This window comes from Lissotriton helveticus, chromosome 5_1, assembly GCF_964261635.1.
Source record: "Lissotriton helveticus chromosome 5_1, aLisHel1.1, whole genome shotgun sequence".
In the NCBI taxonomy this organism is placed as follows: Eukaryota; Metazoa; Chordata; class Amphibia; order Caudata; family Salamandridae; genus Lissotriton; species Lissotriton helveticus.
In genome coordinates, this window is record NC_136065.1 from 1,029,192,060 (window position 1) to 1,029,215,857 (window position 23,798).

At 43.7% G+C, this 23,798-nt stretch overlaps 1 protein-coding gene across 1 annotated transcript in view; it reads left to right on the forward strand.

Moving 5' to 3' along the window:
• Positions 1-23,798, forward strand: part of HPSE2 (heparanase 2 (inactive)) — a 1,420,589-nt gene that overhangs the window by 1,190,634 nt on the left and 206,157 nt on the right. The window contains exon 8 of the mRNA XM_078640469.1: positions 18,872-18,986. Coding sequence (XP_078496595.1) covers positions 18,872-18,986 — 115 coding nt within the window. The remainder of the gene's footprint in view (positions 1-18,871; positions 18,987-23,798) is intronic.

The window sequence follows — 23,798 nt, forward strand, 5'->3', positions numbered from 1 at the left end:
TCTCATCACAGCAAGTGCAAGAGGCAGCCAGGCAGAGAAGCCGCACCCAGAATGGGCTTAAATCCCCTCTTTAAAATGTTTTTTTAAATGTGGATGGTAATTGCTATTTTCAGTCCCCATCCACATGACTTGAAAAAAGAGGTCAGCAGCTCTCTGGTGGCTTCTAGTGGTGGCTACTACTGCCTTTAAAATCCTACAGACTCCGCCCTCTTTCGCGAGAAGAATATCTAACGCAAGTTGGTTGTGTAGAACCATAGATCTAATAGCTATCATCTCAGTATCAATAGCAAATAACGATCCAGCTGTGCTAATAGCCAATTTATCTACTTTAGAAGAAAGCTTTCAAATCTTGATGCCATTCAGAACTACCCAACAGAAGGAATCAGCGCACCAAAAACATGTATCCCTTACTATTTCAGAAGCACTACTACTACGTTTTGGTCTACCAAAGGCTTGATCATCTAATTTTTCTACATGATAGAATTTTGAAAAGACTGTAGCCAAATAGCAAATTCAGGCTCAATTTCTAGGCAACTTAAAATAAGCATGAGTTCCGCACACATAGTAGATTCAGGGAATAATGGAATCTTTTCCTCCCATAATTTGCTCTGTGTTTCCTTCCATGTGCTTGATGTGGACCACATGCAAACTTCTATGTACACAAAACTTGCCTTAGTGTTGCCAATTTAAAGTCAATGTGGGTTAGACCCCTAATTCCTTATGTTCATGGTTCTTTTTAGACCACTTATCTTTTTCTAAATCTCGGTCTGTTTTATTCCTTTCCTCAATCACCCTTCGTCTATCTTCTAATTCATCTATAAATTTCTTCTCAACATCAGTCAGAGAACAGGTCAAATTCTATCTAAGGGCATAGGCAGTGCCAAGCTTATTTACTGGGTGAAAGAAGCTCCAAACAGTGTCCATTTATTTAGCATTTGCGTGTGGATACAAGTGTTTAAACATGGAGACTTCTGAAAAAAACAGATCATAATTTGAAAAATAATACTTAAAATGACCTCATCTGAATAAAAGACTAAGCAAAATGCTGCAGAAAATACCATACGTGAGAGGAATATGGTGGTTTGTATTACCCTCAGCTACTGAGTAAGGCAGTTAGATACACACATAGCAATCTTTAGCATCTATGCTGTTAATGTACTAGCAAAGCATTCTAAAATAACCATTAGAAGAAAAATCTCCCTTTGAAGCATCTGTATGAAGCAGTTTAAAATTAAAAGTACATTGGTGCTAGGGATTGGTTTAGGCTTGGATCTAATATGACTTGGAAGGATTGTTGAGTGTACACCTACAAACAAAATGACTAGCACTTAAACAACCATTATTAACATGCCAGCTACTATAAATCTATGCCCATTTGGGTTATTGGTTTCCATGACTTCACTACAATCAGACCGTCGAGTAGAAATAGCAGCAAACAGATTTCGCTGTGTGTTTCTACTTGTGCAAATGGCATAACTGAGTTCAACAATGGAATGTGATTTACTTATTTAAAGCAATCTTCATGAGTCATCCCTGTTCATACTCGGTCTTCTTCTAAAATGACACCCTTGCACTCCTTCTGCAGCCTTGAGCCTAGGGAATCTTTTTAATTCTTTAAAACAAATTTCTTTCAATTTTCACAGTTCAAAAAAATGTCAAAGCTCAGCTCCGAGAATCAAGTAAAGAGACAGTTCAGTTCATCTAATGATAGGATAAGTTCAAAGGCAATACTCCACAACAGGTTCAAGTTCACGGAAGTGCAATTGGCACTGCATTGTCATAATCCAAATCACAGAACAATCTTTCATAAGCCACAAAAAAAGTCTACTCAATAGCTGAATATCTCTGACAAGGCACATGTACTCTTTTTGATCTCCTGAGTGTGAGCTGCTAGTCTTTACTGCCACTTAGATCATTAGCTTCATTTTTTTATGTGACAATATATGGTACACTTTCGACAGTTATACTCTGTCTCACACTTCCTTATCTTCTCAGCCATTGATCTCCAAATCCAGCTCAAGTGGTTACCAAACTCGCCTCTTCACCAGGAACAAGGTCGGCCTCCACCTGCACCAATGGCCAAGTCCCTTCATCTGTCTCGACTCTCAACACCGATACATCAAGACCACCCTCGGACGAACATGGGATACTGCAGGCTCTTGGACCACCAACAAGTCTGGAGTCTCTTGCTCATTCTCTGAATCCCTCCTCTCAATTCTTCCTGGTGCACTACAGTTCCAGTTTGCTCTTCAGGGAGAGGCACCATCATGTTATCTTCCAAACCTGCTTCTTCAACAAGACCCATTCTCCGGGACTGAGGTTATGGCCCTGCTCCTGATGCGGTAGAGCGGTGGCAGCTCCTACCTGGTGAGACACAGAACACACCACATCAGCCAGCTCTTTGCAGTAGTCAAGAATCATAACAACTGAAATATTCACAAGTGCAATTGCAGGCACTACAGACAACATCAATGCTTGGCCCATGATGATCTAATGGGGTGACAGTCCTTTCCTGTGATCAGTAATACAACAAAGCCTCATAATCACCAAAGGTAAAGCATTCGATCACTTCAGAGACGTTGGCGCACTCACTTTGCCTAACCGGGATTTCAGTGTACCATTAACCAGCTTAACAAGGCCAGAAGCCTTAGGCTGATTGCTACAATGCAATCTCTGTTCCACTTGCAATGCTGCACACAACATTTTCAGGATCTCATCATTAAAATGATTTCCCCGGTCTGACTCCAGAGAAGTTGTGAAACAGAATCTGGGTATTAACTCCCTGAACAACAGCTTAGCCACAGTGAAACTGCCATTCATCCTTGTCCAGTAAGCTTCAACCCCAAGTGAGAAAATTCACAACCACCGGGACATATCTCAGCCCATTACACAGATGCATTTAGATGAAGTCTAGTTGCATCCTATTGAATGGACCTCCTGATTTCTCTACGTAACTTATCATCACTAGAGTGCTCCTTCCCACATTCATTTACTGGCACACAACACAACTGTATCAATTAACTGGGACTAACCCAATTCTGTCAAAACAGCCTGACCCTGGCATCCCTTCCAATGTGTGTGGGTCCTTGTACATGCCCAGAATTTGGGGACAGCAAGATTTGGGTAACACAGGTCTTCCATATGTCAATACCCAAATGTCATCATTCCTCTTGACTCTACTGTTCTACCTCTAGTACTTGTTCTCACAACCTCTTAATTTCTTCCCCATCATCAGCATCTGTCGACAAAAAGGTTGAAGTTGGTCTCATTTTCAAATTAATTCACATATTCTCCATTGAAGGTTCGGCACCCATAAGTTCAGTGTGGTGCAACCTCAACAGCATTAAGGTTGCCGATTGTCACAGTCACTTCGGCTTCTGTGTGCCTAACACTTTACAAATGCAATTTCTCTATGCATTTGCAAAGCTTCCAACAATTTTATGACAAATTCCCCATTTCTTTTGGGAAATCCAAGTGATGTCATAAGCCTTGTTTGGCTGCATCGATGTCGACCACTCCAAAGCCATACTGGCTATCAGTAAAAATAGTCCTCTCAGTTGTTCTGAAGTGCAGGTGGCTCTAATAAGAGCAACTAGCTCAGCCACTTGTGCAGAGGCTACACTTCAGAGGCAGAAGGCTTCCACTATCCCCCCTCAGTACCGACCACATATGCGACTCTCAGAGTTTCTTCTTCATCTCTCAGGCAAGAGCCATCCACCAACAGCTTATACTCTGACTGTGCCAGGGGCTCATTCCAAATATCTCGTCATGTTCCACCTCCCCATCATCATTCTCATTTTCGGCAATGGCAAAAAGAGAGCAGAATTCAGTGAGGCACATCTTTTGAGGGTGATATTCTCGGCAGTGAGTACGATCTGTTCGTATTTGGCTAACTGCTTATTTGCCCAATGCTGTGTGCAGGTACGAGTAAACAAGATCTCAGCAGAGTGGGGTATCAACATGGTAAGGGGATATCCCATAACTGTGCTCTCACATCTTTCAAAGCTGACATCTATTGTGGCTAAATCTTTAAGCCAACTGGGCTGTCCTGAAGCTATTGGATCAAGAGTAGTAGAGAAATAAGCCACTGGTCTTTGAGCATCCCCATGCATTTGTGCAAGCACTGAGAGAATGAAGCCCTCCCACTCACTGCAGAATAGCATAAAACCTTTATTTTAATCAGACGTTCCTAGTGCCGGGGCATGACAGAAACTCTCTCTTAGCTCTACGAATCCAACCAAACAGTCTCTGTCCTATGGTAGGGGATCAGGCACATCCTTGTGTTTCAGCCTCTGTAAAGGCTTAGCCACTAGGGAAAAGTTGGGTATCCACTGTCGGCATTAGCACACCATTCCCAAAAATAGCCTAAGTTCCCTTTCTTGATCCCTTCTCAAAGTGATGTCCCAGGTACAGGTCCTCCTTGGGACAATATTGTGACTTAGTCAGGAACACTTTATATGTGTTCTCAGCCAAGTGGTTCAGTAAGGCAATAGTGTCTTGTATACAGGCTCTTGGGTTTTCAACGTCTCTAACAACTTGTTAATGTATTGGACTAGGACAGAATTATAGGGCATTACCAAAGACTCAAGATTCTTCTTGAGAATTTGATTAAAGATGGAGGTGCTCTCTGCACTTTCTCTCCCCTGAGGCGGAAGCCGGGGGAATCTTGCTCTACTCTTTGCCTATCGAATTTTGCACTGTCAGAGTGTTATTGATTAATAATAACGTGTTTTAAAAATTGTTTATATTTTAGCCGGTACATTTTTAAATTGTTGTCCCTACCTCGGCGCGAGATCTGCTTCTCCCTGAGGCTGCCCACTGATCTGGCCATTCACAGCGCGGCTGCAACCAGGCGCTGGGACCTCACCCGACCCTCCTCAGCCGACATCTTGCTGAGGGGAAGGTTAGCGGTGTAGCTGGTCGAGCCCTCCCACCCTCCCAGGATATTTAAGGGTGGCGCCTTTGCTCACCGAGTAATTTGCACTTTCTCTCCCCTGAGGCGGAAGCCGGGGGAATCTTGCTCTACTCTTTGCCTATCAAATTTTGCACTGTCAGCGCGTTATTGATTAATAATAACGTGTTTTAAAAATTGTTTCTATTTTAGCCCGTACATTTTTAAATTGTTGTCCCTACCTCGGCGCGAGATCTGCTTCGCCCTGAGGCTGCCCACTGATCTGGCCATTCACAGCGCGGCTGCAACCAGGCGCTGGGACCTCACCCGACCCTCCTCAGCTGCCATCTTGCTGAGGGGAAGGTTAGCGGTGTAGCTGGTCGAGCCCTCCCACCCTCCCAGGATATTTAAGGGTGGCGCCTTTGCTCACCGAGTAATTTGCACTTTCTCTCCCCTGAGGCGGAAGCCGGGGGAATCTTGCTCTACTCTTTGCCTATCGAATTTTGCACTGTCAGCGCGTTATTGATTAATAATAACGTGTTTTAAAAATTATTTATATTTTAGCCGGTACAGTTTTAAATTGTTGTCCCTACCTCGGCGCGAGATCTGCTTCGCCCTGAGGCTGCCCACTGATCTGGCCATTCACAGCGCGGCTGCAACCAGGCGCTGGGACCTCACCGGACCCTCCTCAGCCGCCATCTTGCTGAGGGGAAGGTTAGCGGTGTAGCTGGTCGAGCCCTCCCACCCTCCTCCTCCCCAATCATGAATAAAATCACTAGACCATCCCGTCCGCGCAGCGGTCGGGCGGAGCGGGCACGCCGGCGGCGCGCCAAAGGCAAGCCTGTCTGCGCCCATCCGCGCCGGGACCAGGCCTAGGGCCATGACCCCTGGCCCAATTTCCAATAATCGCCATTTGGTCTATACCCGCTCTTCCTTGATCAACCTCCGACCGCCCATAGACCCAGCCTGTACACTTCTAGACTTAACCATTACTGCAAAGGAAGCTGTACGGTGTTGTTTACCCTGTCACAACATGACATTAACCAACCTTGATACAACGCACACCAAGTGCACAGATATCCCGATAGCTATGGCCCTTATCAACGCGCGATCCCTGTGTAAACATAGTGTAAACATAGTCAGGAAATAGCAGACCTTATAAATGATTTTAATTTGGATATCCTTTTTATTACGAAGACGTGGACTGACGAATCGTCAGAACCGGACTTAGTGATCGCCACACCTATTGGTTACAAAGTCTACAGACAAGACAGATCCAGAAAAAAAGGTGGAGGGATTGCTATCATAGCTAGGGAAAGGTTCGGGGTTACAATCTCACATATCCCGGATACCTCATGCGAAGCCCTGCTGTTTGCAATTAAACTCAGTTCTCTCTACAATTTTAAGGGGCTACTCTTATATCGACCCCCAGGAGCCAAGACAGGCTTTTTAGCTAGCTTAAGCACAATACTGGAATCACTCGCGATCGAGGATTCCATCACGGTGCTGGGTGATATGAATTTCCACCTAGAAGACAGCAACCATAAAGACACCTTGGCCCTTATCTCAGACATGGAAACCCTGGGGCTTAGACAACTGGTCGCCTCGGCCACTCATCGGGCGGGCCACACCTTAGATGGCATTTTCTCTAATGTCCAGGGCCTACAGATATCGGATATTTTACCGATGCCATGGACAGACCACCCAGCCGTATTTTGTACTTTGACAATAAATAAACCCTCGAACAAGGCAACCATCTCCTCTGGCCTTGGCTCTTTTAAAGCATGGAATAATATTAATCAGCCAGACCTAAGAAAACAGCTTGATAGTACACGCCCGTTGATTTCTTCTGACTCGATTATGGCAACACAACAATTCCAGGACTGGTTGGGCTATGCCATTAATCTCCTGGTCCCTATTAAGTCAATATCTAAGAATAGGTCTACTCCTACCGCTCCGTGGTATACGGATGAATTAAAAAAACAAAAACAACAAAACAGGAACTGTGAAAGGCAGTGGAGGAAGACATATGACCAAGTAAGCAGGACCCGCTATAAAGAATCATTGGCCGTTTACAAAACCATGATTATAAAGGCAAAAAGTCCTTTTATTCAGATCAAATTGAGCAGTCAAAGAATTCCAGCAAAAAGCTATATGAAATTACCAAATCCCTCTGAGGCAATATCCCTGATTTGACCCCACCTCCATTCCAAGTTATGTGCGATGCATTGGCCAACTTTTTCTTTGCTAAAGTGGACGACATCTACCAAGCCTTCACCTTTAAATCTACCTCCAAATCCACCACAGCAAATCCCTCTTTCTCCAACATACTTCCAGCCACAGCTTTCACCAGTTTTAAACCACTAACTGACGATCATACCCTAAATATCGTCTCCACTATTAAAACTGGATCAACATTGGACCCTTGTCCTTTCTCGGTCCTTCCTCCTGTGATGGACTCGATCATACCGGTCCTGACACAAGTATGTAATTCCATCTTGAGCTCTGGGATATATCCTAAGTCCTTAAAAACTACACTGCTCAAACCTCTTTTAAAGAAACCTGGTCTGGAGAAGACTGAGCTAAAAAACTACCGGCCAATTGCCAGCCTTCCTTTTATAGCTAAAGTGGTGGAAAAGGCCATGAACATGCAACTATCGGAGCACATCGAGACACATCGACTGCTTGACGATACACAGTTCGGATTTCGGAAATATCACGGTACCGAAACCGCTTTAATTAAAGCCTCCGATGATGTGCGACTAATTCGAGACCAGGGTGGGACAGCAGTTTTGGTACTGCTGGACCTCTCAGCCGCTTTCGACACGGTCGACCATAAGATTCTGGTTGATCGTGTCAAAAAGATGGGCATTTGCCTTACGGCGAGAGACCTGCTCGCCTCGTTTCTCTCTGACAGAACCCAGGCCGTCACCCTTGGAACTTACCAATCTGCCAAGCTCTCGCTGCCATGTGGGGTGCCTCAAGGCTCATCCCTGAGTCCGACACTATTTAATATCTATGTGTCGGACCTTGCTAATGTCATCAAAGCACACAGGATGAGCCTAACCTCATACGCGGATGACACGCAATTTGTATTGGCCATCAAGGGGGACGGAGGGAAAGTCGCCCAACGCTTCCAAAATGGAAAGACGGAGATAGGAGAGTGGATGGCAACAAATTGCCTGGAACTCAACTCAGAAAAAACTGAGGTAGTGATTTTTGGACCTCTCTCACCGGACTGGTCAGCACTTTGGTGGCCTGCCACATTTGGAGCTCTTCCAAAGCCAGTAACAAAGGTTAGAAATCTGGGAGTTACCTTTGACGACGGCCTAAATTTCATGGATCATGCTAATAAAGTGCCCTCTACAGCCCACCATAAATTACGCATGATCAGAAAAATCAGTCCGTTCTTGCCAGCGGCCACCATAAAAACCTTGGTTAGTTCCCTGGTCTTAACATCACTGGATTACTGCAACGGCCTATTTTTAAATACGCTCAGGGTTACGAGAAAATTGCAGCCGATACAAAATGCGGCGGCACGCCTGCTTTTTGGAATCCCAAAATTTGCGGCCATTTCGGACACCATCACACAACTTCATAGGCTGACGATCCAGAACAGGATCAAATTTAAGTCATTATGTATAGTCTACAAAGCGCTAAACAGGCAAGGCCCGTATTTCTTAACAGAGCAACTGCTTCCATATCAACCTTCCCGTCAGCTTCGGTCCTCCAATCGCAACCACTTAGTGGTTCCCCGTGCTAAAACAGTGTCATGGGGTGATCGTCGCTTCATGGTCGCTGCCCCAAAACTCTGGAACACTCTGCCCCAAGACATCAGAACATGCTCTACACTCCTCCAGTTTCGTAAGAGACTAAAGACCTAGTTGTTCACCCAATAACCTTAACAAATGTAGGTAACCTGTTGGAGCAACTAACATCGATCTGAATGTATGCAAATTAACTAGCGCCAAGACGCCTGTGGGTATTTGTCGCGCTTTATAAATGGCAATAAAAAAAAAAAATGCTTGTAGGGCTCAGCACCATGCCAAAATGCAGTTCTGTAACCGGAAGTCGAAAAGGCACTAACTGTTCTCATGCATATAGAGAAGGTCTGACACAAATCTACCACAGTGAACCACTCGTCCTTCACAAGCAATTTCATATCGTATCAGATTTGGATTTGATACTACAGGACATAGGGGATAACAATGTTATTAATCCTCCTAAGGTCCTGCACTATGCAGTGAGTAAGATGGATTTCCCATTATCTTATTCAAAATACCTTGCTATATCATTGACTCAATCACTGGGTTAATCCCAACCATTGTTTCAGGTGTTCAATGTACTGTGGTGTTCTAGGGCACTCAACATTGGGTTTGGCACTTATTTGGACAGGCTTAATTCCTTTAATGAGGCCTATTTCTTTTTCTGAAACGTCCCAGACGGAGAACAGCCATGACAACGCAGGGATTACCCCGCACTGCCATTACAACGCGGGGATTACAACGAAAGTCGTTACAACGACTTTCGCTGGAGGGCGCTGTTGGATAGGGAATAGTTTAATTTTCTATCCAACACCTTCCCTACTGTCAACGTGGGCTGGAGTTGGAATAGAAAATTAAACTATTCCACTATCCAGCGCCCTCCAGCGACAGTCGTTGTAACGACTTTCGTTGTAATGGCATGTGGGGTAAAAGCCCGCGTTGTAATGACACACAACCATCCCAGACTTCAGGCTTCCCCTTATCTTTAAAATCTGGTGGTAGACCATCTATAGTCATCAATGGTTGCCAGTCTGAAATCAACATCTTCATCATGGCTCTAAAATTCCACACCTTTCAGCGTACATTAAATGGTGCTGTTTCATTTACATAGTAGATCACATCCCAAGAGATTTAGGGGAACAGAGTCAGACAGCACAAACTGGTGGCTCTCTTCAGATGACCTAATTTTAACCGGAACTTCTTTGGTAACAGTGTTTGTCATTTTTTATTAGCAACTCCTACCACTTGGATTCTTTTACCGACAGGTGTAGGTTGGAACTTCTACTGTTCTACCAGTGGAATGGGGAGCACCGGGGTCAATCAGGAATGACGCAAGTGGGAATTCACCTCACCTTCCATGAATGGACCACTCTGGTCTACCTCTAAGCCTGCATCAAGTACAGGGCCTCCCCTCACAGGCACTGTCATTGTGAATTGTCAGGGCAACAAATCTCTAATGAGTCAAACATGAGGAACTGCAGGAATGGGTTTTGATTCTGAGAGGAGTTCTGATTCAACTTTGGAACCTAGTTAGTATTAAACCTAGGACCATTCATATTCGTTTGAGGCAAGGGTTTGGGGAATTTGCTTCACTAAAACTTGGGCCATATTAGGACCTTGAACTCTGCATTGACACATTCTGTGGCTGAGGTGAGTTACCATTTTGAATCTGCACAAAACCCGAATTCTAAACTTGATTTTCGTTCATTTTCCTATTTGAATTCAACCGGCACTCATGCTTTCAATACCAAAACTTGTAACAATAATGACAAGGATTATGTCTCTTTAATGTCACAATATCCATTCCAGTATTTTGGTCAATCAAAACACCACAACATCTACCCTGTGGAACACCGTTTCAACCTTGCATCATACGTCCTCCCCGTGGGCACGCAACCCCTTGAGTTCTACCCACCTTCTCTACATATAGCTGATTCTGACCTCCCATTTGTGCTGCCTTCATCTGGGACAACATAAACTTTGTCTTCAATTGCTTCTGTTTCATATCCAATTCATCACTGCAATACCTAGAGTACCTCAATATTTCATCAATAGACTTGTTCTGCCAACAAATCAAATGCTGCTGGATATTCATACTAATCTTAGGCTGCAGCCCCATCAAAAATCTAGACACAAACCTTCCCATCTTGGTTCTCCATCCACTGTGCTGTTTAAACACCTGCAACAACCTCCAACAGTAAGCATGCACTGTCTCCTTAGGTTCCTGTGTGGTTGATCTGTACCCAATGAATATCCTTCACGGGCACTTTCCCTTTCAGAAACGCAATCACCTGTTGATAGTTTTTTTATTACCTCAGACGTTGATGCATGAGATAGCGGTGAGGTTCTTTTTCTGGCCACTGAATAGCCACCTTACATTTGGTCCATAGATCACTCAGTAACACAATGTCATAAAAGGTATACAAGTCAACCCACAATACCTGCAAGATTTTAAAAATCCTTTCAACTTGATTGTACCACTGAATGGAATTCTCTCTTAACTTTGGGAAATCACTATTAAATGATGCAAGATCTCTCCTACTTCAGCACACATGTGAATAGGACCCACCTGGGGCATACCTCAATGGGAAATTATATGTTCCCTTTTCTTCTGGGGGAATAGGGGGTAGTTATCCCTCTTTCCATGGGGTAGGTACCACCTTTGATTTCTTCTGGTGTTTCTTTTTGGCTCATCTGCCTTCGCGCTTGTCCAACTCACTCCACTTCCACATACTGCCAATCAGTTCCCTGATCTGCAGCTTCATCCGAGACTCTCATACTCATTATGGCATCATCATCAAAACACATGCGGTAACTCCTTTGTAAGTACCTAAGCTTGTTCAGGTCTGTGTCATACACACGGGCTAATTCGGAAAGTTTGTCATGGACTTGGCCTGCAAGTCGTGTAATGTCTTTTCACATGTACACAAGTTCATTTTCTTGATAAGTGTCCATGCGGGAAAATTCAGATTTCCTGAAATCAATTTGTCTAATTCCAACCTTATCCTGACCACATCTATGGGTCTTTCTTTCTCTGAGAGTTGGATTCCCCCCACGGTTCCGAAAATGCACGACCTCAAAGGGACCCATTAAAGAATTGAAGCAAATTGCCAAGTTCCTGTGATCTAGCAACATTTTGGGATCTGGGTGTATTAAACATTGTTCCCGCCTCTTGGGCTACTGCTTGAAATATGCTGTGGTTATTTCCAAATGGACCCAGGAGAATTTTGAGGTGTCGTGCAGGCTCATCTGTAGGAGTGGGTGCTAAAGTGCCTACTGTCGAAGACATAGAGGTATTGTACAGTGAAGCTGTCTTAGTCGGGACTAATGGAGGTTTTAATGGAGCTAACATCAGAAATACATTTAAATTTCTGTGAAGCTAATGTAACTCCACAATGAAGACTAATATTCAGTTAATTCAACCATAAAGGTTAATTTTAGAACATTAATCCAGCCGGTATATATGTAAAGCAGGAACAGATTTAAAAGATATAGCAGCACAGTCTGGAGACCAGAATGTGGCAGTAATGTAAGTGGTAATAACATGAGATACAAGATAGTAACAGCCGCAATGGATTAACACAATCAGGGGTTCCATAAAGAAACATTTGCTTTCTAGTCTAAACGTGCTGGGACAAAGACTATCGAGAGGGGGTTTCTAAAGGGGTGCATAGAAGGTGTTAGCATAAGTCTGAGCTTTAGTTGAAGTTTGAAGAAATGGGAAGAGTGCTCTGCCTAAAACGTTGCATTCAGAGAAGCCCAGCAGAGAGAGATATGTTTCCTCTCGAAATCAGGATTAAATCTGCCCAACTTGCTATAAAACACCAATTAAAAGTACAACTAGCAGTTGCCAGAACATCCATATCTCATTCCCTCCACTGAAAGCCAATCCCATGACTGCATTTGAGGAGAGTCAACATCTTGCCTAATTTCCCTTCTCCACAGAATTAGATTCCCATCTGTTGGCCTTGAATGTTGCTTCCTCCTGGTACACACTGAACAGGAGGCTTTCTCTCACCATCAAGCCTCCACATCCATTGGCAACTTTCTTCTTCCAGGCCTCGCTATCAGCAATCTAATACATAACAATATGCCCTTCTCCAGCTAACAAGAAAGACAATATCACACCTGCAGAGGAGGTAAAAACAGCAGTGTTAAAGCAAAAATGTTCAATTATTTATTTATAAAGTTTTATATAGCGTGAACAAGATCCCAAAGGATATCAGAGCGCTTTACAAAGAAAGGAAGGAAGGACATGAATCCAATATCGCCAACAGGAAAAGATTACATAACCGGAATACATGCACAAGAACAGACAAATATTCTCAAAAATCCCAAACAAATGAATCAAGGAGAGTAGTACCATAAACGGGTATGTAGTAGACTACGAAGGGGGTACACACAAGTTAAGGCCTAATTCAAGTAAAGCTTACTCGAGAATCAAAATGGATGCCTGTTATAGTATTATAAACAGTGAAAAGCAAACAATCATTATCAAACAAGAATATGTAATGAATGTGATTACATCATGCTATAAATCAACCTAATAAACTTATGTGTGAAGTCTTAGTGATATAAATCTTTACATACTATTCATCTATTTAGATGTACCGCACATGTCAATGAAGATAAACAACACGTTGAATATAAATATATAGTGTATAAATGTATATACATGGCGTTTACAGGGTTACAGGGAGGATCCTAAAATTACGCTGCTTCACTTGGCAACTGCTGTTCAGATATTCAAACAATGTATTCAACGTTCTGGCCTTTGAATGAATACATCCCAAAAAATTGTGTTCCTGTTATTAAATGAGCTTTAATGGGACTCCGTGTAGGCATAGGATGGGGTATACAGTCAGATCTGGACACTATTAAATACCTGGGTGTCACAGTACACATAGATCCAAATGATATCGTGGGTGGTAATTATTGATGCTCCTCGACTGCACTATGTAGATTATTGAAATTCTGGTACCATCTCCTGATGTCAGTAATGGGTCAGTTAACCGTAACCAAAATGGTGATTCTTCCACCACTTATATGTTATTTCACACCATAACCATGCTACATCCCGTCAAATTCTTCAACAAATTGAATACATTGATGACACTTATTTTATGGGCAATAATAGGAGGGTAGCAAATACAAGAGCATATTCCTAATGTTGGAGTGGAGGCTTGGAGTGCCAGATCTAGAACACTAGTACCTAGCAGTGCATTTGCAATGGATAGTCAAATGAGCGGTGGATCCCAACACCCCCTGAGGCCATATCTATTAAAGCACTGCCATTGACTTCAATGGTCGCAGCTATCTGGGGTAAACACATAAAAATGTGGAATTTACGTGAGATAATCTATATTGTGAGGGGTGGTTGGTCTGTGCATTGCAGGAAGGTGGAAATGAAAACATTGTACATGCCTAAACTCCAGCTTTGGAGTGTTGGATGGCTGGAAGAATTAGAGCAGGCAATACGGAAAACAACCTGAAATGCTGTTGGATTCACAAAATAGAGGAACTATATGGAGCTGACATTTTGAAGCTGTTTGAGAAGCTAAGAAGGAAACAAGATCTACGGGCAGACCAATTTATCAGTTCTAATAGGATTTGTTCATGCGACACATCGGATAAGGCAGAGCAAGACTGATAATTCCCTATTCATAATGCACAGAAGTTACTATTTACTACAGGATCGGGACACAAAGCAGTGACTTAGATGGACCATTAAACTGGAAAGTAAGGCAAATATTGAGAACTCCAAACTTAAATGGGAAATCATTGAGGCTAGCCGTAAGATTCAAATATATATATAGTTCAGTTATTTGTGCCAAACCTTTCTAAATACTAGGAAGCTACACCACATTGACTCTCATATACACAGTACTGGCACCATATGTGAGGAACCGAATGGTTATTACTTGCACGTAGTATGATTGTGCCTGAAAGTAGTCAACTATTGGATAGCTATAATAAGAACAATACTCTGATTTGACTGGTAGTAACAATCTATAAAACCCTGTGATGTAATTATAGGAGACACGCCAAGCCCCAGGAAAGCTGAAGGAGAAAATAAATGCTCTACTGCTCAATAACTGGATGAAAAAACTGAGCCCAATGGGTACATGAGAACGCTAATTATTGTATTGAAACACAAAAAGAGGTTAAAGTAGAGATGGACAGAATATGAATAAATGTATATACATTATGTGGATTCACGGGTTATTTTTTATTAGAATTCTGTATTGCTGAACAATGATCAGGCTGAAATTATATGGCCACAATTAAGCTATGCACTGGTTGTCAAATGTCAATAAAACATTTGGAATAGTTTGGAGACAGGAGGGCTATGGTAGTGTCTAGTCTACAGTAGGCCTGAGTAGCAAGCTCCGCTCTGTTCACGGAGTTTGCTGAGTTTTCTGCACTCCATGCTCCGCAGGGTAATGTGGAGTTCTGAAAAACTCCACTCCGCAGAGCGGAGTTTTTCCTTGCTCTGCAAGTTGGCAAGCCTGAGTGAGAAAAATCCACCTCCCTGTGAGATTTCTCAATGCAGGCGGTCTTATTTCTCAACGTGGGAGGTCACGGAAAGTCGGGACCGCTCGCATTGAGAAACCTTCCGTTCACGTCAAGAAAGCTGCAGCTCGGGTACAAAATCTACTCAAGCAGCAAGAAAAGAAGCAGTGCCCTCTTGCTCTGTGCAGGGTGATGTTTGTGCTAATTGTACAGTGCGGGCCAAACACCCGGCGCTGTAAATCAACGCAAACGGCATGACCAAACGCACTTCACCGCTAGTGGAGTTTTTTTTACGTTGAACTCCGCAAACTGACCAGGCCCAGTCTACAGTAATGCAAGCCTCAGCTTCTGGATGTAAAAGTGGTGATGTGATTGTGTGGTAGTTGTGTTTTATGTGAGAGTGACGTGCATGATGTGGTATTTAGTGTGATTGTGCGGTACAGAATGTTGTAGGTTATATTGTTGTGTGATGTGATGTGATTTTGCGTGATGATGTCCAGTTGGTGGGCTTATGGTAGTGTGATGAGAGTGCAGGGTTTGGAGAGAGAGGTGTGCACGGTGATGGATTGTTGATGTGATAGAGTGAGTAATGGAAAAGGTGTGTACAGATGTTGGTTAGCAGATTATCCAAGGGAGAGTGTGACGGTAGATGGGTCTGGAAAGTGGGGTGATGGGTGGAACATTGAAGGATGCGAGGAGAAAGTCTATGTCTGTAAAGGGCATTTTAGGATTGAGTGGGAAGGTGTGAAAAAAGCCCAGTAAAGCAAAAGTGGTGAGGTAGAAGATGTCACTGAGTGATGTAACTTATTGGTACCTATGACTGTGAATTGGGAGAGAGGCTTTAAGAGGCCGGGGACAGTTTTAATCTGGAAAGTTGACAATTAGTGGGTCAGGCTCAGGGAGAAAGTATTGAGAAAGAGAAGAGGAAAGCGGGTCAAACATCAAATAGAATTATAGATGGGTACTGTGAATAACAGATGTTTTTCACTGAGGGGTTCTGAGTGACATCAAACAGACCACAGGAGCTTTGCTCTCGTTCTCTATGATGTCATTCAAAACCCCGAAGATTTGGAAACGTGTGCAAATACTGTTTGTGAATACTGCAATCAGTTGTGCACCATCCATCATGAGCACAATATCATGTCAGAGCATGATCCAGTGATCCTAATGGTATCCCTATATTCCTGCTGCTGTGAAATGATGCCAGCCTTTACAGTTTTTGGAACCCAAATCACAGCAGTGTTTGGAATGCAAAGTCCCTCACACACCTTTTCAGTCTTCCATCACTTTTCAATATCCTTCAGTTCTTGAGTGTATGTGGCAACAGCATTTAGCTTGATGGTGATTTAAAGCAAAATATTTGAACTGGCTTTGGGTGTTGGCTTGGGTCGCAGGTGACAAAATAGCCAATCCTCTGCCTTCATCACCTCCGTAGGTAGGACTGCCAACTACTGATGTGAGAAGTCAGTTAGTTTGCCTTTGTCAACTGAAATATGTGGCAGCCATGGTGGACTGTAGGCAGTGACAATGGTCCAATGAATGCTTAGTCATGTCTTGCTGGTAGACAGATATGACTTGTAATCTGTGTTTTGAAATCCTCACAGAGTGACCTCAATTATTACTCAAGATGCATATATGGCAGTGTGCCTTAGGAAAAGGATGTTCTTGAATGCATGGTTTTGTGCATCACGTAAATCACATGTGATTTTAGTGCATATCATGCTATAGCACAAAATGCACCCACAGTTTTAGGTATGCAGTAATCCCGAAACTGTGTAATATGTTTTTCCCTTATACAGTTTAACTTCACTTTATGGGTACTGGCCAATGCAGCTGTGTGAATGCAATTTTTTGAGCAACTGCCCAGCCCTTTTCTCAAGTGTCCAACATGACAATATTTCGCGAACCTGGGCTGAAACCCAAAATCGGCCCAGCAAAAATGTTGAACCCAGTCCTATATTGCAGGAGTTTAATACGAGAATAGTGCCATGAGTGGGTACGTGTAACTGAAGGCAGCTAACCCACCACATTCAGCTAAACCCTTCACTAGAAAAGTTTCGCCCATTTGAGAGGTGACCCACCGCATCCCTCCTCTCTCATCTAGAGTCTAAAATGGTAAGATACAAGCTCCAGACTCTCAAATTGTCAGACACAATAACACATGCACTATATATATGATAGCCCGACTGTCCATGCACTATCCATGCACATTTTATGCTTTTGGGGCACTGATGTCTTCATGCTCTGTTACAGAGGTTGGGCCTGAGATTGCAGACCTCCACTGTTCAGTCAACCATTGAATTTCAGCATTCCAAAATCTGAAGCCACATGAGGACAGGTTGTATTATTGTCGTGTGTATTACTCATACTGCAAATGTATACTCAAGGATGCAACCACTTCACCGGATGATTGGTCAGGTGGTTTATGACCTTGGTGACCTGTGTGAAGTAGGGCAGGACTGTCACGTGTCTTTATGCTTTCTCTCCACCTCTTTGCAAAGCTTTGATTTTAACAGCTTTTGAAAAAGTGTCTGGTCCCTTTATGCATGCCCACAAGCTGATGAAGGAATCAACCGGTCACCGAAAGATGAACTAAACAAACAGACAAGGTCTAATTTTAAAAGAAGTCAGGAATCATCACCCAAATGTTTCTGACCTCCATTAGGTGTAGGTGTCCAACCTAACTGGAATTCACAAAAGTTGGAGAGGTAACCCCCGTAACCCCCTTAAACCTGCAGAGTTGCATGTTTCCAGGCACTTTCAAGGAAATCCTTTGGAATATAATTGTTACGTGCAGAAATATGGACGCATATCATTTTGTTTTCACAAAAAAACAAGCTGGTGCAAACGCACTTGGACTTTTTTTCTCCACTTTAAAAACTATAAATATTTATTCTCGTGGAGAAATCTATCCTCTGCACTCCATTCTTTTTGAGGGGTGTCTCGTCCCCGGGTAAGCTATTGTCTTCTTCAGTTGATAGGAGTTAATCATCAACCATTTCTAGAGTGAGAGGCAGTCAGAAAATGACCAGTAAAATAGTTACAAACTTTCATTTGTTGGCGTTCATAAACGTCTAGTCCATCCATGCTGGGACCCTCCCTATCCAACCTCAACACGATATTTATTCACCGGGCAACCTAGGGGTGAGTAAAATATTTTTTTTATTACAAATGTGGTTTGGCACTTGTAAAAATTACGATTTGCACTTGTAATCAGACTTGTATGTGTAAATTGCTTAGTGAATTGAGTCCACTGCATTTCATCCTTAAATGGAATTCAGTTAAAAACATCGGTTAATGATCTTTACAGCCTTGTGCTTTTATCTTTATGTGTTGTTTTCGAGAGTCAGTGGGTGGCTGTTTATCAAGAGTTCCGTAAAGACAGACCCTGCCAAAAGAGAACCATCCTTTTGCTATGAAAAGCTAGTAGAAAAGGTGCTTCGTTGACTAAGAGGTATATCCTGCCAGATTTCTACAAAATAACATTAACTAAGCAATAAAGCAGGAGACTTGGCCACAGAAAAAACATTTTAAAAGCGCATACAGGCGGTTAAATTATATCAACGTTCACATCAAACTACTGCATAAATATCTCAAGGCAGAAACATCTGTTTGCATCTCTTTGCTCGTCTATCCAATATTTTATTTGTATCACTTGCGTGTATTATTGGAAGCACTTATGGGTGCATTTTCCACTTTTTAGATGGCTGAACACGTTAGGAATGTCCGCAAATCAAGGGATAGACGTGGTTATTCGTCATTCGTTCTTTGACCATGGATATAATAACTTAGTGGACCAAAACTTTAACCCTTTACCGGTAAGTCATTTCGGAGCTTCAAGTCCACGTTTCGTCTTTATATTTCTATTCATGTGTCTCTTCCAGCATGTTGGGGGCTCGATTTTGTTTCATTTACTTCAGAAAATCTATTTTCTTTTGTTTTTCACCATGTTCAGTTGAATCTGCGTTTCTCAATAGAAGTAATCCGGGGTGCACGACTCAGAAAGAAGCCTGTTTTCTTTGCGGCCTATTTAAACTGTGTTTGAAAATGCATTTTCCAGATTTGATTCTTTAAATGTTAATATGTCTCGTAAGTTAATGTCAAAATATACAAACAAGTTAGAAGCATATGAGCAGTTCTACTTGTAAAAATGAAGGGAACCTGAAATCCAGGAGTGTATCTTCCAGTAGTGTGCCGACGCAATTTAAAGGGTTAATGACACTGCGGTGGATAACAAGGTCATAACTACCATTATCTCACACATGACGTCCATGTCACGGTTGACATCACTGGACTACGGCAACTCTTCTTCTTTCAAGAGTTTACTCAGCTCAACCTTTGACAATGCCTAGGAGGTAATACACGTGTCTCAGTTCATTACCAGTGCACTGGGGACAGTTACTATTACATAGGTAATTTTTACTGGTGGAATTTGACTTTTTTGTACGTTTTAAATTGAAACCACAATAGCAATGTTTATGGGAATTTGAGTTTAGCAATACACAAGAACTTTTATTTCTTTAAACTATTACCCAGTGGTAGACGCCACTGGGCAGTTATCATTGGGTCAGCTGCTCTGCAGGTAGCACGTTTTTTGTGTTGCTTATAACTTTGTCCCTGTCCGATGAATCTCTGCAAAACCTTCCAAAAAGGTGCTACATTTTGACTAGTTTGTGCCTGTAAAGTTTTGGGGTGATCCTTCAGGTGGGAGTGAGGGAAAAAAGGGGTGTCCCAAAGCATGAAGTCCCCATGCATTTTCCATAGACTTTTTTAAGAAGGGCTACAGCAAATACTGCTAAACGGAATTACACTAAATTTGATAGCAAGCTAGAGCTTGGTCCACAGATTGTGATTTTTGTGATTTGGTGTAAATCCATTCAGTACTGTTTTTTAGGAATTAGAGTTCAAGAATATTTGTATACCTGGATGGTTGGGTCCTCGAGAAGCTAGAGAGACTCGTGTGGGTGCGCTAATTTAAAAATAGAGCATTCTGATTGGCCCAGGGAGCTTTATTTCCCTAAGCCCAAATCACTCCTGTGGGAGTCGGATTCCCGCGGTAGAAAGCGTGTTGCTGAGGCAAGATGGCGGCCGCTGCAACGGCCGTGTGAGGTGCTTTGTCAATGCCCTCGTTTGATTCTCCCTGCAAGTGATGATTGTACGCCTGAGCTGGGAGCACTTTCTAAGCGTTTGAAAAGCGGGAGTCTTATCACTCTTCTTTGGGGAAAAACTTGCCGTTTGTAGCCTCATTCGAGTTGATTGCCTGTGGCTTGCTGGTCCTTGCCTCGGCGTACGAGGTGTAGTTTCGCGCCGGACTTGACTGATTACAGCTGAGGGGGAGCGAGCTGAGACGCCGAATGCTCTGATCGCTGGGCTCAGCGCGGTTCCTGAACAACTGCCAGCGTCTCTACGTGGACTTGCCAGGCGTGGTGAATTCACGGATATTGCTCTTCCATTTCTCCCGGTTCGGAGACCTAACTTTGTTGCAAGGATCCTGCAGCAGCTTTCTACAGTTTGTGAGGCGGACTGTGTGTACTCTGTTCGTGGCTCTTTTTTTCGCCTGAGCCCTGCGTGTCCCTGCCTCGGTGCTTGAGCCATTGGACTTGATTGACTGTAGCTGAGCGTTTTGAACTTCTTTGAACGCATCGCGCGGGGGTCAGAGCGGTTTCTACATAGTCGATAGCGTTACCACGAAGATTTGCCGAGCTTGGCGAGTTGCTGCTGTAACTCTCCCCCCTGCTTTGTCGTAAGGATTCTGTGGCAGCTCCTGGAGTTTCTGAAGTGGTATAGAGACACCCTGCACTCCGGACAAGCAGTGCCGGTAAGCGATGGCGCCAAAGGGCAGGGGTGGTGCAAGGAACTGAGGTGAAGCGCCGTCGAATACACCAACAGGAGGGGCGCCTGAACAGGTTGTGGGGTCCAGTACTAGTACCAACAACCCGGACAATGCTTTGCGCACTAAAGATAGTGGTAACATAATAAAGGTTAGTGGTGGGGTCGCCAGTAAAACTGCTAGTAAAATTGCTTTAGCTAGTGGTAGTAGTGCTGACAACATAGCAGAGTGCGTTGAAGATGATGATATCCAGACGGTAGCCTTGCAGATACAGGGAATACACCAAAGCCAGAGTCAGACTCAGCATGGGACTGTGCAGCAGAATCAGGACACTCCTGTGAAGCAAAGGCCTGTGGCGACAATCTTTATTAAAAAGCAGGGGGCAAAAGTAAAATCGATTTTGGAGTCCAAACCCATGCTTGAGGGTGAGGGAGAAATCGCTGAGGCAGCCCCTGGTATCCAACAGGAAAATGTTTTGGCAGCTGGGAGTGCTACTACCGGAACATCTTCCCTCGCGGCATCAGGGGGCCGAGGTGCTGGGGCGGCAGCTGTGGTAGTGAATGGAGATAACGTTTCATCGATAATTGTAACAGCAATTGTGACAGCTACAGAAGATTGTAGCTCACTTCCAGGATTAAGTACTGAAGCCACAACTCAGGGCATAGATTCGGAGTATGCCGGATCAGATGGTAAATTTTATTCTAGCTCTAGCAACTTAGGGGACTGGGGGGACCTACCTGAAGATGAGGAAGGCAATGAGTTTGAACAGTCCCTGTCTCGTGACACAGTAAGAAAGATTGTGGAGATCAGTGAAGGATCAGAGTATGATCGGCGGCTACCTTTGGCACAGCTTAACCTGGATGAAGAGCTGGAAGAGGACTCAATCACTTTGGGATTGATTTATAAAAGTATCATGGCGCATCGTAGCGAAACAAAAGCTGAAGGCTTGCGAACACAAGGAGCCGTAAGGAAGTTGCAGAACACAGTGCGGCGGTTGGTGAAGACGTGTGCAGAAGTAACCTCCCAGGTGGTAGAGGTTGAGAGAGTCTCCTCCGCAGAGGATTGCTTGGTCAAGCAGCAGTCGGCTATAGAGACTTTACAAAAAACTAAATTGGATGTAGACTGGAAGTTGACTGACTTAGAGAATCGTGCCCGTCGCAATAATCTGCGTGTATTAGGTATAGCCGAGACAAAAGAAGGGGGAGATCCACGCAAATTCATAGTTCAGTTATTTAAAGAAGCCTTCCCGGAGCTGAGCGCTTGGAATTGGGAAACGGAAGTGATACGGGCACATAGGTTCCCATTTGTGATGCGTCAACGAGGGAAGGAACGGCAAGGTGACCAGAATTCCTACCCTAGGGCAATACTAATATGCTTAAACAATTATTTGTTGCGTGAAGCGCTTTTGATTTGGCGTGCCGGGAAAAAAAAGGAGTGGCATGGGGTGCGAGTTCTTTGTTCGCCCGGACTTCTGTCCTGTAACGGTGAATGAACGATGAAAATTGCTGAAATTAATCGCTCCTTTCCACGAAAAAGGGGCCTAGGTCTTCTTGCTCAACCCCTCTAAACTAAAGGTTATCTTTAAAGGCCAAACAAGGTACTTTACATCTGGCACGGCTGCACAAGATTATTTGAAGGACTTGGAGAAGAGTGCTAAAAAGTAAAATCATATAGTACATGTTGTAGTTATAATGGGTTATAGTGGGTATGTTGCCCTCCTGTGGGGCGTACTTTGTACTATTGTTTTGTGGGAAGGTATAATCTCCAAACACTTGAATTCCACCTCTATCCCATCTATCCCCCTCCCGGGTGTTGACAATCTCATCTTCAGCTTAAACACGGAAAGTGGGGCCTTAACCTTTCTCCTTCTCTACCGTCCCCCTCAACCGATGCCAACCTTCGCGGCCACTCTGTCTGACCAGTTGATCAACCTCCTCACTTCCCATCCTAGATTCGCCCTCCTCGGCGACCTCAATTATTGGTTCAACTACATCAATGCCGGGACCCACGCCTTGGAGGTCTTCGAGGCCCTCACCAGTTTGAACCTGTCTCAACAAATTCTTTCGCCCACACATATCAAGGGCTGTATCTTAGATCAAATTTGGACCCAAAACGTCTCTTTTTCCCCTCCCTCCATCTCACCCTGTACTTGGTCTGACCACCATTTAATAGACACCACTCTCATGCTCAGTGGCCACTCCCCCATCCCTCTGATGGCCGGAGGTCTATCCCGCAAATGGAATGCCTATGACGCTGAAGGATTCCTGGCGAATCTGTCAGACACTTGCCCCGTCCCTGGCCCATGCACTAATGTGGATAAACTAGAACATGACATCACTCTTTGGCTACAGTCAGCCAGCCAGTGATAAATTCGCCCCTCTCACTAAATTTCCCCCGACCAGACACCAAAACTCCCACAGATGGTTCTCGGATAACCTCAAAAAACTGAAACTAAAGGTACGTCAATCAGAAAGGGCATGGAGACGTAACTACTCCGAACTAACCAGACTACAATACATCTCAGCTCGCCGAGACTATAAAACTGCCATAGTCTCTGCCAAATCCTCCCATTTCTCGGACCGAATTTCTTCCTCAGACAATAAATCCAAAGAAATTTTCAAAATTATGAATGAATTGACATCCGACGACAGAACCCTCCCAGGCCAGACTCCCACCGAAGAAACCTGTGATGCCCTTAACCTTTTTTTTGTCGAAAAAATCAACAAAATCAAGGCATCGATCTCCACTGTCCCCCAGATCGTCACTCTGGAAACCCCCCTCAATAACACTCCTATTTTTA